General features: G+C 42.1%; 1 protein-coding gene across 1 annotated transcript in view; it reads left to right on the forward strand.

Annotated features, from left to right (window-relative positions):
- The window catches only part of TRAPPC11 (trafficking protein particle complex subunit 11), a 38,236-nt gene extending 24,007 nt beyond the window's left edge, over nucleotides 1–14,229 (forward strand). Inside the window, exons 19-29 of the mRNA XM_056855483.1 lie at nucleotides 493–680; nucleotides 2,328–2,476; nucleotides 3,949–4,070; nucleotides 4,526–4,645; nucleotides 5,263–5,328; nucleotides 5,424–5,580; nucleotides 6,646–6,757; nucleotides 7,635–7,726; nucleotides 9,851–9,984; nucleotides 10,994–11,161; nucleotides 14,139–14,229. Of these exons, the coding sequence (XP_056711461.1) occupies nucleotides 493–680; nucleotides 2,328–2,476; nucleotides 3,949–4,070; nucleotides 4,526–4,645; nucleotides 5,263–5,328; nucleotides 5,424–5,580; nucleotides 6,646–6,757; nucleotides 7,635–7,726; nucleotides 9,851–9,984; nucleotides 10,994–11,161; nucleotides 14,139–14,183 (1,353 nt within the window). The 3' untranslated portion in view covers nucleotides 14,184–14,229. The remainder of the gene's footprint in view (nucleotides 1–492; nucleotides 681–2,327; nucleotides 2,477–3,948; nucleotides 4,071–4,525; nucleotides 4,646–5,262; nucleotides 5,329–5,423; nucleotides 5,581–6,645; nucleotides 6,758–7,634; nucleotides 7,727–9,850; nucleotides 9,985–10,993; nucleotides 11,162–14,138) is intronic.
- Nucleotides 14,230–14,633: the final 404 nt, after the last annotated feature.

A 14,633-nucleotide genomic window follows, 5' to 3' on the forward strand; every position in this document is an offset into this window, starting at 1 on the left:
TGTACCAGTGAAGCAAAATGTCCTGTGTGACTGCACTAGTGCAAGGCCTTGTGTTCATTGACTGTGGATAGCAAAGAGATGAAGCAGAGGTTCTGAGTGTTTTCTCTCTCTCTCTCTCTCTCACACACACACACACACACACACACAAATCTATTGAGATTTTGGCTTCATCCCTGTGCCTACTTCAGAATCTCCTATTGAACGTCATTAAACAAGCAAAGGATCTTGTAAGTTTGGCACGTTTTTAAATTTATTGCTTAAACTCTGCAATCACCTGAATGTTTATTTCTGAGACCCAGACCGGGGTCCCATACAAACAGTTCAGGTGGATTTCAAAAGAATTTCGGAGGCAAGGTGGTTGTTTCTCTGTTAAATAAATACTAACAAAGGAGGAGATACTAATGTAGGAGTAGAGTCTATGTGTCCTTTGGTATGCACACTTGAAAATGAATTGCAGGAGGAAATCCCAGTCAGTACCTACCTGTCTTTCAGATCACTTCAGTGGATTTGGTTCTGGGTACTGAGAGCGGCAGGTGTGTAATCTTGAACTGGCGTGGAGGAGGAGGGGATGCTGCTTCTTCTCAAGAGGCGCTGCTGGCAGCTCGCTCCTTCAAACGGCGGCCCAAACTCCCAGAGGGTGAAACCCATTGGGAAAGTCTGACTGTTCAGACGAGCACCATGTAAGTAGAAACAGCGGACATTGAGTTTGATACATAGAATAGTCTGGTGTTTTTTTTTTTCCAAACAAGGTTTTATTTACTGGGATGTATGTTTTCAGTAGTTAAGGTTTTATGATCCTTCCCCTCTCCCAAGAGTACTTAAGTAAAGGCCTCTTTTATTGTTTATAATTAATATACTATTCTTATATGAATGCCTATAATGATATACTAAACATTTTTGACACACTAATTTTCATGGTATTTAAGCTATCACCTACATAAAGACTTAGCAGTTCATGCAATTTTTAAAGCAATTCTGTTGTAAGATGGCATCTCCAACTGAGTCTGTGGTCTCATACTGATGGGGTGAAAAATCAGTCTTTTTTGGGGTATCTTTCCAAAGTGCAGTTTCCATTCAGGAATTGCCTTACCACTCCCACGTACTTGCTGGGTAGCCTTGAGCCAATTACTCATTTGAAGCCTCACTTTGTAAAATGGGAGCACAGAGTTCTTCCTAATGGTATGGTAAAAATAAGAGAAGCACTAAAAAGCATGGAGTCCTATTTTTTTACTTATGTAGTAGCACAACATAGGGCCTCTGGCAGAGCCTCTGGCATTAGATCAGAGGAAAACCCCAAAACTACCCCATACCTCCCTTCTTCAGTAGTGAGAGCCAGTCCTGCTCTCCTGCATGTGGGGGGTGGCACCTGAGTTGGCTTTGTGTCCTCCCAAGGGCAGGAGAAGTGCCTACAAAACAACGATAGAAGGTTTTCTTTTTTGGAGGGGGGAGAGAGAACATAAGAAAAGCCATGCTGGATCAGACCAAGATCCATCAAGTTCGGCAGTCTCTTCACACAGTGGCCAACCAGGTGCCTCTAGGAAGCCCACAAACAAGATGATTGCAGCAGCATTATCCTGCCTGTGTTCCACAGCACCTAATATAATAGGCATTCTCCTCTGATATTATAGAGAATAGGTGTGCATCATGACTAGTATTCATTTTGACAAGTAGCCATGGATAGGGGAGGGGCTGGGGCTCAGTGGTAGAGCATCTGCTTGGCATGCAGAAGGTCCCAGGTTCAATCCCTGGCATCTCCAGTTAAAGGGACTGGGCAAGTAAGTGATGTGAAAGACTTCTGCCTGAGACCTTGGAGAGCCACTGTCAGTCTGAGTAGAGAATACTGACTTTGGTGGACCAAGGGTCTGATTCAGTATATGGCAGCTTCATGTGTTCATGATAGCCCTGTCCTCCATGAACATGTCCACTCCCCTCTTAAAGCCTTCCAAGTTGGCAGCCATCACCACATCCTGAGGCAGGGAGTTCTTCAGTTTAACTAGTGGATAGTGGGGACACAGTGACATGGATAGTGGGAACGCAGTGGCATGGCCTCCTGGAGTCCCATGGTCAACATCCTGAGGTCTGTGGGATTGTGTGTATCCACCTAGCATTACTGCAGTTCGTATTACTGTAAAGGCATGGAAAGAGAGGTGATGAGTGTTGGGGTCCTGAAAGGCACATGGAGGGGAGCCGATTTTCCACCCTACTTCCCTGCATTACAGTGCTGCTGCTGTGTCACAAGCGGAGGCTTGTGCTGCACCAGGTAGGACCAGGTTGTAAATACATTAAGTAATAGCCGGCAGTTGGCCTTTCTCTTGTTTTCGTTGAAGGATCATTTCCAGAGTGCCAAACATTTCTGTCCAGCTCAGACATGAGCCTCCTGCCCTGATGAATGAAATGTACTGTTTGATTGTGACAGTCCAGTCACACGAGAAGACGGTTGCCAAAGACGTAAAGCTCACAGCTGGCTTGAAACCAGGTATTCATTACTGATGTGCTGTTGGCTCACAATCTGCATAAAGATAAATGCCTCGTTGTGTAAAGAAGAAAAGGGGAAACCACTCCCTTCTGTAGATTTTAAGACATGACAGACAATTGGGACTAGTCACCAAAGAAGATAAGAAAATGCATCTGATAAATGACGGTAAAAGATGGTTCCCACTTGATAAACTGTTAGTGGCCTCATCATTACCCAGTAGTGCTGCCTTGATAGCTGCCTCTTGGGTAGTTATATGGAGAAGCAGGGTGTAAATAATTTAAATAAGAGTGTAATGGTTAGAATGTTGGATCTGGGAGACCCAGGTTCGAATCCCCACTCTGCCATGGAAGCTTGCTGGGTGACCTTGAGCCAGTCACACATAGCCCTATCTCACAGGGTTGTTGTGGGGATAAAGTGGACAAGAGGAGAATGATGCAAGAAGCTTTGGGTCCTCATTGGGGGGTGGGAAAGGCTAGGTATAAATGAAATAAATAATAATTAAAGAATATGCTCTTTTTAGAGAGGTGGCAAAGGAAATTTGCCCGTATATGATTTTCCTTTAGTACCTGCAAGTTTATCCTCAACTGTTATAAATGAGAATAGATTTTTGTAGATGTGTTCCTTCAATGGCAAAAAGGTGGCATTGTAGAAAGTTGTCACTTTGTCACACAAGATCATGGACTGGATCTAGACTAATGTTTTCGTGGGCGCAAGAATTTCAGTTCATCGATTTTCATACCTTCTCCGGCAGCCCCAAAAGCCCCCACCCCAAATATCTTGTTCCTAGGGGTCCCCTCTCTTCCAGTAACAAGATTTAGGGGGGCATTTTGAAGTGGTGTGGGGAAGGGGAGGCAGAAAGATGAGTGCTCTATGAGCAGAGATCCTTGCACCCCAGAGATCGGTTTTGAAGATACACTGAAGTGTGCATGTAAACAGAAGCAATGTAGACTTTTCCCTTGATCGAAGCCATTGTTTTTTGGATGTAGTTTAGAGAAATGGAAAAAGAGTTTCCATGTCCCTGTTGAAGTAATATTGGTGCTGAATACTCAATTTAGAAGGAACCAGCAACAGAGCAGGAAATGGAACATTAAGAAGATCATAGATTGCATCTTCGAGAGTTGTTTTGAAACAGGAGCAGAACTATTTATGGAAACTGGTGATACTGGTGGCAACCCAGAAGTTGTGGTCTTAAGGGGGGGACCTTTGATGTTCTTCCTGTGTGTAGAAATACTAAATCTGCACAGTAATATCATTCTGCAGAATTTAAGCTTATATAAGCCATATTTCAGCAAGAGCTGGTGAGCTGTATTCAATAATTTGATTTGCATTTGGGTAATGCAGATAGCATGGAATATTTCCTACTGGTCTTGGTAGACATATATAAATAACTTCACAAATATTACTAGTAAATATTGTCGAAGGCTTTACTAGTAACCTACCTTGAAAAATAATCAGAATGTTCTTCATTCTAGGCCAAGATGCAAACCTAACTCAAAAAACTCACGTGACACTAAATGGAACAGAAATATGTGATGATTCATTTCCTGCCTTACTTCCCGATATCCCTGTAGGAGACTTGCAGCCAGGTGAAAAGGTAAGCTAACATTGGACGTTGTTAGCATAACAGCCCCTGGATAATGTTTGCTTGACATATATGAAAGCACGTGCCTATTTGAAAGATAAAGTACTCTGCCTGGCTGCATGTGAATTCTTTCAAATATCATGGCCCTTAAACACAGCTAACATTTTTTAATTGAGACCAGAATAATCTAAGGCAATAAAATACGAAACAGTTTTGTAACTAATATTGTAACTAATATTGTAACTATTATTGTAACTAATATTGTAACTAATATTTTCCTCCAAAATTATATTTGTCAATGGCTGAGATTGTAGGTTTTGTTTTTTTCCCAAAAGCAACTCTAGAAAAAATGATGGATTAGTTTGTATACAGAGTTTAGAAAGACCTGGATATAAATTCTTGTTCTTTAAAGGCATTTCATACATTGTTGCCTGACAATTACTACTTCTTTTCTCTTTCTTTTAAAGCTGGAAAAGACTGTGTACATTCATTGTGGAACAGTTGGCACCAGAATGTTTCTTGTGTATGTTTCCTATTTAGTGAGTGCGACCATTGAAGGAAAAGAGATCCTCTGCAAATGTCACAGGGTATGTCAGATTAATTGGAACCATTTGTTTTTGATAGGGATTCTCAAAGTTAATAATGAGCATCATGAGTTTAAGTAAACTAATAATACTCAAAATTGGGCTTTGACAATCCTTCATCAGGACTTAATAAATATAATCCATTTCTAAGCATGCCTGTGTAAGAGCCCCGTGGCGCAGATTGGTAAGCTGCAGTACTGCAGTCAAAAGCTCTGCTCACGACCTGAGTTCGATCGCGACGGAAGTCGGTTTCAGGTAGCCGGCTCAAGGTTGACTCAGCCTTCCATCCTTCCGAGGTCAGTCAGATGAGGACCCAACTTGCTGGGGGTAAAGGGAAGATGACTGGGGAAGGCACTGGCAAACCACCCCTAAACAAAGTCTGCCTAGTAAACATCGGGATGTGACACCACCCCATGGGTCAGGAATGGCCTGGTGCTTGCACAGGGGACTACCTTTACCTTTAAATATTAAGTATTTAAGTTGTGGAGGTTTTTTTTTAATACTTAAAGGTAAAGTATTATGAAGAAGAGGGAGAGTTGTGGAGGATTTTTTTTAATACTTAACATTGGGCTATAAATTTTTTAACATTTGGCTACCTAATTTTATCCTTCTTTGTGCAGGACGAGACTGTTACCATAGAGACTGTGTTTCCATTTGATGTAGCTGTTAAATTCGTCTCTACTAAGGTATGGGACTGAAACCCGCTTGAAATTGTAGCTTGAAAAGTCAGTGTCCGAACCACCATTAATAATTACCTATCCGTTGTTTCTCCTTTTGGTAGTTCGAGCATTTAGACAAAGTCTTTGTAGACATACCATTTTTATTGATGACTGACATCCTCAGTGCTTCTCCTTGGGCCCTTATGATTGTAACCAGCCAGCTGCAGCTTTCTCCTTCGATGATGCCAGTGGACCAGCTCGAGTCTTATGTGGAGAATGGTGAGTAGCGAACTGCAAATTTACAAATGGGGTTGCACTGGGTAGAAACCCATATATTAAGGCATTCTACAAAGCAAAACCAATCATATTATAATTTAATGATTTAAATGTATGTGTTGGCGAATTGGTGTGCTCAACCCTGTTTTAAAACAGAGGAGATGGGGAAGTTAAGCCGTTTCCTTGTGAGGGACTCCGCCTGCCCGTCCCTCCGCCATTGTCAGCTTGCTGCACAATGAATGCATGCTGCTTCTGTGATAAGTCAGTTTGTCCTTGCCTCTGTGTGGGCTGGGTGAGGCTTCGGAGATCCCGCCTCTGTACAGTAATTGGACTCAATGACCTTGGAGATCTTGACCAGTTTGTAATTCTGAGATGAGATGACCACTCAGTGGCATGCAGCTGAGTGGGTCTCCTCCGTGTTTTTGTGGGGGAAGGGAAATTCTGTTCACATACACGGGCTCTAGTTTTCATATAATATTCAGTGTAGGGGTCCACAGCCTTCTCCAATTAAAGAGCCAAAGTACATTACAATTCAGAGGATTAAAAAAAGAGCCAGCACACTTTGCGTTACTGACATGATGCAACTTTATGTTATTGATTATTGGCATGTTGATTAATAGTCCATAGGGTGTCTGCAGCCCAGACACTAGTTGTTGCAAGTCCTTCATTAGGAAGGCCCATGCTAAACAGCCATATTGGGTTCCGTACTAAGTCACGGCTTGCAGTCCCCGATTTAATGTATTTACTATGCTGTACTTGTTCATGTGCATGGCTTGTATCTAGCCATGTGCAAGTGGAAAGATAAATGGATGTGGTACCATTCTGCTTGTGCAATATCTTCTGCAACACCTAGCGCTTTCTCCCTATATAGTGGGGGTACAATAAGCTTGACCCAGCACAAGGGGCTACTGCGGTCTTTTCCTTGTGTTTCTGCTTGTACAGGAACTCTAGCACCAGCAGAAATTTTGCACTGGACCCAACCCCAATGTGTACGTATGAAACGGAGTTGCGGATGTGCTCTGTCTGAGCAAAATCTTCAACTTTTGACTGAACTAACATTTCTGTTAGTTGTTTTACAGACCGGTGAGAGCACTAGTGAATGTTTCTGCCTTCGATGTCCCCCAGTCATTACCGGACAGAGTGGAGTGGCTACTGGGAGTTACGTAATCTCCTGGAAGAGGTAAATATCCTCCTGGGGTGGCCGTGAAATTTTTCTCATTATTGAGCAGTACAGAAGCATCCTAGAATTCACTTCCCCATGTTCTATTCACCCAAAGCAAGAAAGCCTTGGCTGTGCAGTCTTATATTAGGGGAGGGGCCATGGCTCAGTGGTAGAGCATCTGCTTGGCCTGCAGAAGGTCCCAGGTTCAATCCCCATCATCTCCAGTTAAAGGGACTAGGCAAGTAGGTGATGTGAAAGACCTCTGCCGGAGACCCTGGAGAGCCGCTGCCCGTGTGAGTGGACAATACTGACTTTGATGGACCAAAGGCCTGATTCAGTAGAAGGCAGCTTCGTGGCTTCATGTGACCTGAGTTCCACTCTACTCATGTTTCAGGCAGAAGGTTTGTCATCGGAATTCAGGCACTCAGAATCAGGCTTCCGAATCTTGCTGCAGGTTTTCTGTTCCAGGTTTCACTCATCCCTACCAAAAACATTTCTGCCTGAAGGGGATGCTTGTTTGAATATTTTAAAATTAAAGATATAGATTTGTTGCTTCTACAAGGCTAAGAATGTAGTCAGAATGAAACAGGAAAAAGTTATTTTGAATATTAAAGCTGAAGAAAAAAAGAGCAGTGACCCCTGACCAGCTCTTCCCCCCCACCCACACATATTTTTTGTATCCTTGATCATTTTTAGATTAAATGTTATAATCAGTTATAAGGTTGTTGATCCAGTGCTGTCTGACCTCCGGGCTTGGCTCTGTGTTCATTTTCTGTCTCGCACATTTCACCTAACACACTGGTTTCTATTTGAGCTGCGAAAACGAGGTTGCAGTTTTTCTTACAGCTGATACTTGGATTTTTTAAAATACTTTTTGTACTTTATTTTTCTAAAGGAGCTCAGCTGTGAAGAGCATACCTGTTGTCAGGACTGTGATCACACTCCCTCACGTGATTGCAGAAAGCATCCCACTCCATGTTAATGCAGGTAATATAAATGTGTAACATTTCACTCCGTTTACGAGACCGAGTCCCTGAAAGTTCATTGCAGGGCAAACACTTTTATTCTGGGAAGACCTCATGAATACTTTCTTTTATTGCCAAAGCTCAAGGACAAAGCACACAGCTTTCTCCCTTCGCCTCCCCCTTTCCCAAGTCTCTTTCTTTATACTCTAAAGACTCTGAAGTACTCTCGCATGTCATTCCCATGTCTCAAAAGTAATTTGAGGAGATGAACCAGGTACTTTTACTCAACACGTTGCATTCCTCTTTGACGGATGTTGATTCCGCCTTGCGTTGTGTGTTCCCACCATATCTAGCATTTTCATAAGAAGACACACCATTTGTTTAATTGCAGCGACTTCTTGAGCATCACCGCCTCTCACAGGAATCAAATGCACAAGAACTTTGCTAGAGTGTTTTTTTTTTTTATCTCACACCTTTTGTCCCAGGAAGAAATGATAGGCTGAGTGAAAATGACTGCCCCAAAATTATCCAGCGCTGGCCTGGATAGCCCAGGCTAGCCCGATCTCTTCATATATTAGAAGCTAAGCAGGGCCGGCCCTGGTTAGTACTTGTATGGAAGACCACCAAGGAAGTCCAAGATCGCTATGCAGAGGCAGGCAATGGCAAGCTACCTCTGATCATCTCTTGCCTTGAAAACCCTACGGGGTCCCCATAAGTCGGCTGCGACTTGATGGCAAAAAGGGGGGGAAACCTTAGCAAGGTTTCACACCGTAGCAACGGTTTGGACCCTATCCATCTGTCAAATCTACACACTATCCCTGTTTTTTTGCAAGTCACCCCTTACTATTTTAAATGTGAATGGCAGCCCCAAAACAAAGGCCTTGAATTACTGCCAGTATATGGCATCTGGCAAACCATTGAGGTAACCAGGCCTTTTTTTTCCCTGGCAAGGGAGGGAGGGGCCTGAGATTTCCACACTGTTCCAGATTGCTTCAGGAGCAACTTTTTGAGCGGTGTGGCAGATAGGGAGAGGTGAAAAGGTGGCACTTGCTGATCTTAGGGCCCAGTTCGTTGGGACTCATACTGTTCTGCTTCCAACCTCATACGTCAACTGTTATGAGGTAAATGGCTAGCTGTCTTTCTACTCTGGCTGCTCCTTCACATCGTAGAGCTTTTTTATTGGCTAGGGTAAATGCCTTTCCATCTAAGATGCTTTCTGGTAGATTTTCCCAAATTCCAAGGCACGAACGTCTATGCCCCTGTAATATTAACGCAATAGATACCATCGATCATATAATTTTAGAATGTCCTTTATATGAATGCATGCGCGAAAGATTGTTATCTACTCTATTAGCTACCAAAAGATCTCTGAACAATGAACTGAAATGTCAATTCCTCTTGAATGATTCAACTCCTGAAATAACTGAGATGGTGGCTCAATTTCTCGCAGAAGTGCTTAAGATCAAAACTGCTTTTAATTAGTATATTTTGTAATATCATAATCCATATGGAATTTTACTGTATCCTCCCAAATTGCAGGTGCTTTATCTGTATTCTGTTTGGATTTTTGTCTAAAGCATTGTAATTATGCCAGTAAAGGTATGTGTATGTGTTATGAGATACCTGATTTTACATTTTTAGGTGGGAGGTGTGTTTAAGTGTGTGCGTGTGTGATATAGGGCAGTTAATGTTGATGGTACTACCCTGGCTGATGGGTTGATCAGCCTGGCACCTGACTTCCATTGACTTGCCGTAGGAGTGTTGTGTCTTAAATGCTCTTTACGTTTATGAAAACAAAACGCTGCATTTAGCCATCCTGGTTCCATTTTCTCTAATCCACAATGTGATGCTTTCTTTACTTAATGCTAGTAGGTGACACATGAATGACAGGTGGAATCTGCCTCGCAGCACTTCAGCGAGTCTGTGTTGGCGGAGAGAACTGATCTGTCTTTTGCATTGCAGTGTTTGCCTTGTTACTCCTGTTTTGATTATTTTTCCTTAAGTGTTTTTTTTTAAAAAACAGGCAAACTATTTATTTGGTCTGTGAGGCATGTAATAATCTGTAGCATTAATATATTCTTGCTGACTTGAGATCAGAACAACGGAAGCAGGAATGTGAACAGTTCGTGCTCTTTCTTTCCCAAAGATCTGCCCTCATTTGGTCGGGTCAGAGAATCCTTACCTGTAAAATATCACCTGCAGAATAAGACTAATATAGTTCAGGACTTGGAAGTGTCAGTGGAGCCCAGCGATGCCTTCATGTTTTCTGGTCTTAAGCAGGTAAGGTCTTAAGCAGGTACATTAACTTGATTAATGTGGAATATTGAGGGTCTGTGTTATTGGGATGTCATGACTGGTGCATTTGGACAACTGACAATGTGAAATGAATTATGTTGTTAATTCATGTGTCAAATCTACATCTGCTTTCCCCGTGAAACACAGACTATGGAAAACTGCAAGGAACGCTCACTGTTGGGGAATCCATGGAATTTTTTTTAATTAGTTAAACACATTAAGGCAACATAACTGTGTGGTTGTAATTGACGTTGGGAACATCATCTTTTAATTGAGAATTGAGTTTAAAATTCTTGTTCTCCACCCTCCAGTTACTTGTGTTAGTTGGGGCAAAGGAACTTGCATTCCGCCAAGCGATTTTTCAGACACTCGGCATGAACCCAGCTGTGCTTTTCTGGGTTGCGAAAAGCTGTTTTGAGCATTGTGAGAGCGAGCGTTAGCATGTAAGATTTCCTTACACCACATTAAAAAGCTAGAGAATAAAATTTACGACTGGTTTGTGGGAAGACCAGCTTTATAGATACATTATGCAATACTAACCACGTTGTGTTATGTATGCGAATCAGCCCCAAATATCCGGGCAGCTGAAGGGAACTTTTGGCTGGTCCTAATCAGTTTGGGATACAAGTGGAGGGGAAGATACCCAGGAAACCAAAACCTTACCTGCGTGCTAAAGTATAAAAAGCAGAGTGAGTTTTGCATAGGAGGCTGTTAATTTTTGTTAATTCTTTGGTGATTCCCTAGATACCTGTAAGCCTTTGCACATTACTGTTTCTTCCTAGCTAAAAGGTTGATATAGCAAGGACAATATTGAATATAAGAGGAGGAGAGGTTGGGGAATTGTGAATGTAAATTAAAGCACTTGCATAATAACACTTCAAACACGTTTTGATTATGCTTATACTAAAATGTATGGTGGCCTGTATTCAAGCTAAGGAAGGATTCTAGTCAAAGCCCTTGTCCTTTTTCTTTTTTTTCTTTTTGGCATTTTTAGATAAGGTTGCGAATTCTTCCTGGCACTGAACAAGAAATGTTGTACAACTTTTACCCTCTCATGGCTGGTTACCAGCAATTACCATCACTCAACATCAACCTGTTACGGTTTCCGCACTTCACTAACCAGCTGCTTAGACGATTTATCCCGACACACATTTTTGTGAAGGTAAGGCATCATAATGACAAGCAAGACCGTTCAGAGTTCTTCTCGCTGTGCTTCAGTCTTAAAGACTGAAAATGTCTGGTCAGCCTGCCTTAGATTCTTAAAAGGCAATGCAACGGTGAAGCTTACCATTTGCCTAACGCTCAGTTGGACTGAGATTTTGTTGACTGCATTAGGAGAATTTAAAATTTGGTTTCTAAGGCAACACTTTGTATTAAGGGCAACTGGTGTAGTTTTGCTGGAAAACCCAACGTGAATCCGATCGTGTACAATGGAGTTAGTGAACGGATATCTTCTCCCCACCTCAAATTTTATGGCATGAAAGTGATTCCCTTTCATTTCAACCTTCACACATTCTATGTTGGTATTACTGTGGTATTTAAGAAGGGGCATGTCAGTGGCATAGGAATAGATTTGTCCAGGCAGAGTTAACTTAAGTCCTTGAAAAATGCGATGCTTCTTTTGTGAACTACATAGTAAAAACCAAACTAATCTTCCCTTAATAGCACACAGTTGCATTGTGCTTAATTGCGGCACAGCCCAAAGGGATGGGTGTTGCTCATAAATGTTTGACAATCAGTATACCTTTTATTCAGACCGTCTGCTATGCTCGCTGCCAGGGAGAGGCATAATCCCGCTGCCTCCAGGGGAAAGAAGCTGTGAGCTTACCTAGTGCTTAAATCCTAATCTTTCTAAGGCTGTATTCAGCATCAGCTTTAGAGAACAAAAAGCCAGCCCTTTTTCTTTAGGAATTCCATTTATTTCTTTTTTAAAATAAAAATGTATTGTTTTTTATGTGGCACTCCATTTCATTTGTTCTTTGGCTCTAAGGAAAAGGAAGTTGGCATGCAGAAGGGCCCAGGTTCAATCCCCGGCATCTCCAGTTAAAGGGACTAGGCGAGTAGATGATGTGAAAGACCTCTCTGCCTGAGACCCTGGGGAGCCGCTGCCGGTCTGAGAAGACAATACTGACTTCGATGGACCGAGGGTCTGATTCAGTATAAGGCAGCTTAATATGTGAAGTTCAGAGAACGGGAAGGGTGGACTGTGCCAAACCAGATAGCACATAACACTTTATGTTCGTTCACCACTGGTGTAATGCTGCAGGTGTACTTAGCCCCTTATTTAATTTTTATTTATGTGCATTATTTATAGTCCGCCTTTTGCACTGAAATTTAAGGCAGACTACTCAGTGTACGTCACTATGATGGATGAGACATCTAGTAGTGCATTAGGGTTTGGATTGCAGAAATCTGAAAACAAGCAGAAGTCCAATACAGAGCTGAAAACAAAATATAAGCATTTAAATGTGACACGGTGAATGAAGCAGAAATTATGAAGTTGGAGCATGGTAGTATAGTTTGCAGTCCCTAGCCCTTTACCAAAGCATCTTTCTGGACCATTTTATTACATTGTAGCTCTATTACCTGCGTTAAAATCTTGAATAGTTCAGTTTTGCATAGTTTGTGGAAAGCCAGGGAAGCCTTCCTGACCTAATCAGGCAGGCCATTCCATAAGGTGGGTGGGAGCCACAACAGAGAAGGCAAATGTACGGGCAGTTATTGATTTTGCCCATTTGCAGGGTAGTACCTACAGAAGGCCCTGCTCTGGTGAGCGAAGCTATCATGGCAGAGCATAGGGGGAGAGGTGGTCCTGCAAGGCCTTGAAGGACTTTGTATGTGACAGCCGATACCTTGAATTAAGCATGACAACTGGTGGGCAGCCAGTGGCGTGATCGCAGAATGGAATAATATGTATGCTGTCCTGATAAGAAGTGAGCTGCAGCATTCTACACCAACTGGAATTTCTGAATTGACTTCAAGGGGAGATCTATGAAGAATATATTACAGTAGTGTAGACCTGATGTTACTGTGGCACAGATCCAGGTGGCCCTATTGGCAGTGTCGAGGTAGGGGGCCGTCTTGATGAGTTGCAAGCTGTACGAATGTGTTTTTTGCAGCTGCAAAATATATATATATTTCTCTAGCAGCAATACTAGATCCATTGTTACCCCTGGGCTCTTAAACAAGTCAACAGGGATCAACTGAACCCCCTCAAAAGTAGAAAGCACAGTGCATTCTGATGGCAGAGTTCTTCTCTGACTTGGATTTACCATCAAAGCTAGAGTATAATTCAGTGGGTGCACAGTTTGCCTCCCTTTCCAAGCTGGTGAAGCTTTTACTATGAACCTGTGAACTTCCATCAGAATCTCTAATTCTGTTCAACCCAAAGAAAATACTGTTATTAAGTAAGGTAAAGGTCCCCTGTGCAAGCACCGGGTCATTCCTGACCCATGGGGTGACGTCACATCCTGATGTTTACTAGGCAGACTTTGTTTTACGGGGTGGTTTGCCATTGCCTTCCCCAGTCATCTCCCCTTTACCCCCAGCACGCTGGGTCCTCATTTCACCGACCTCGGAAGGATGGAAGGCTGAGTCAACCTTGAGCCGGCTACCTGAAACCAACTTCGTCGGGATCGAAGTCAGGTCGTGAGCAGAGCTTTTGACTGCAGTACTGCAGCTTAACACTCTGCGCCACCGGGCTCTTATTACTGTAGCTATATTTGAATCCATTAGCATCTTAGAGTCCAACACGATTTTCCATGTGTGAGCTTTTGAGAGGCATAGCTCCTTTCATTAGATGACTTGTTGATCTGTAAAGTGCAGCTGGACTCAAATCTTGTTACTATAAACTTTGTCATTTTCACCAGGAAGTGGAATCTGGCTTATTTACAGGATTAGCATGATAGCTAGGATTGCTACTTCCTTGTTTCCCAAACCTAATAATGTTTGTTTATAATTGATTGAGAGTGGTGGGGATTACTTCCAATTACATATAATAAAGAGAGTGAATGTATTTATCAAAGTGCTAAGTGACAATAGACAGCATTGGGTGTTAACTGCAGGCTGGGTGAATTCTGAAATACCAGAAACTTTAATTAAACCTTAAATTATTTATTTTTTTCTCCTTTTTCCTAAAGCCACAAGGTCGCCAAGCAGATGACGCTTCAATTGCTGCTGCGTAGCCGAGGATTCACACAGTTAAGGGAAACAGAATTTTGCACAGAATATTATAGAACTCTGCTTTTTGTTTTTCAAATTCTAGCTTTGCTCAAGCTATAAATTAAAAAGAACCTTTATTTAGAGATCGGAAACAACTGTCGGAGAACTAATGGATTAACTAAGTCTTAAACGTGATGCTAATAAGTATGCAGGAAAGAGTCAGTGCTTTATTTAACAGGATTAAAATGTTTTCTTTTGCCTTTCCTGAAAATTAAATGGAAGTATTATTTATTACTGATCGTAACTTGGCCAAAAAAGAAGAAATCTCATTCTATTCATTTATGTTGCCCTGTGGTGACATGGTCTGTGGTTTTTTTTGTGGGGGAGTGGTTGGGGCGCTGATAAATTTTATAGCATTGAAATTACTGTTTCTAGTAGAACCTCATTTTTGTGCCACTATGTGTTCCACGTAA

This window comes from Euleptes europaea, chromosome 9, assembly GCF_029931775.1.
Source record: "Euleptes europaea isolate rEulEur1 chromosome 9, rEulEur1.hap1, whole genome shotgun sequence".
In the NCBI taxonomy this organism is placed as follows: Eukaryota; Metazoa; Chordata; class Lepidosauria; order Squamata; family Sphaerodactylidae; genus Euleptes; species Euleptes europaea.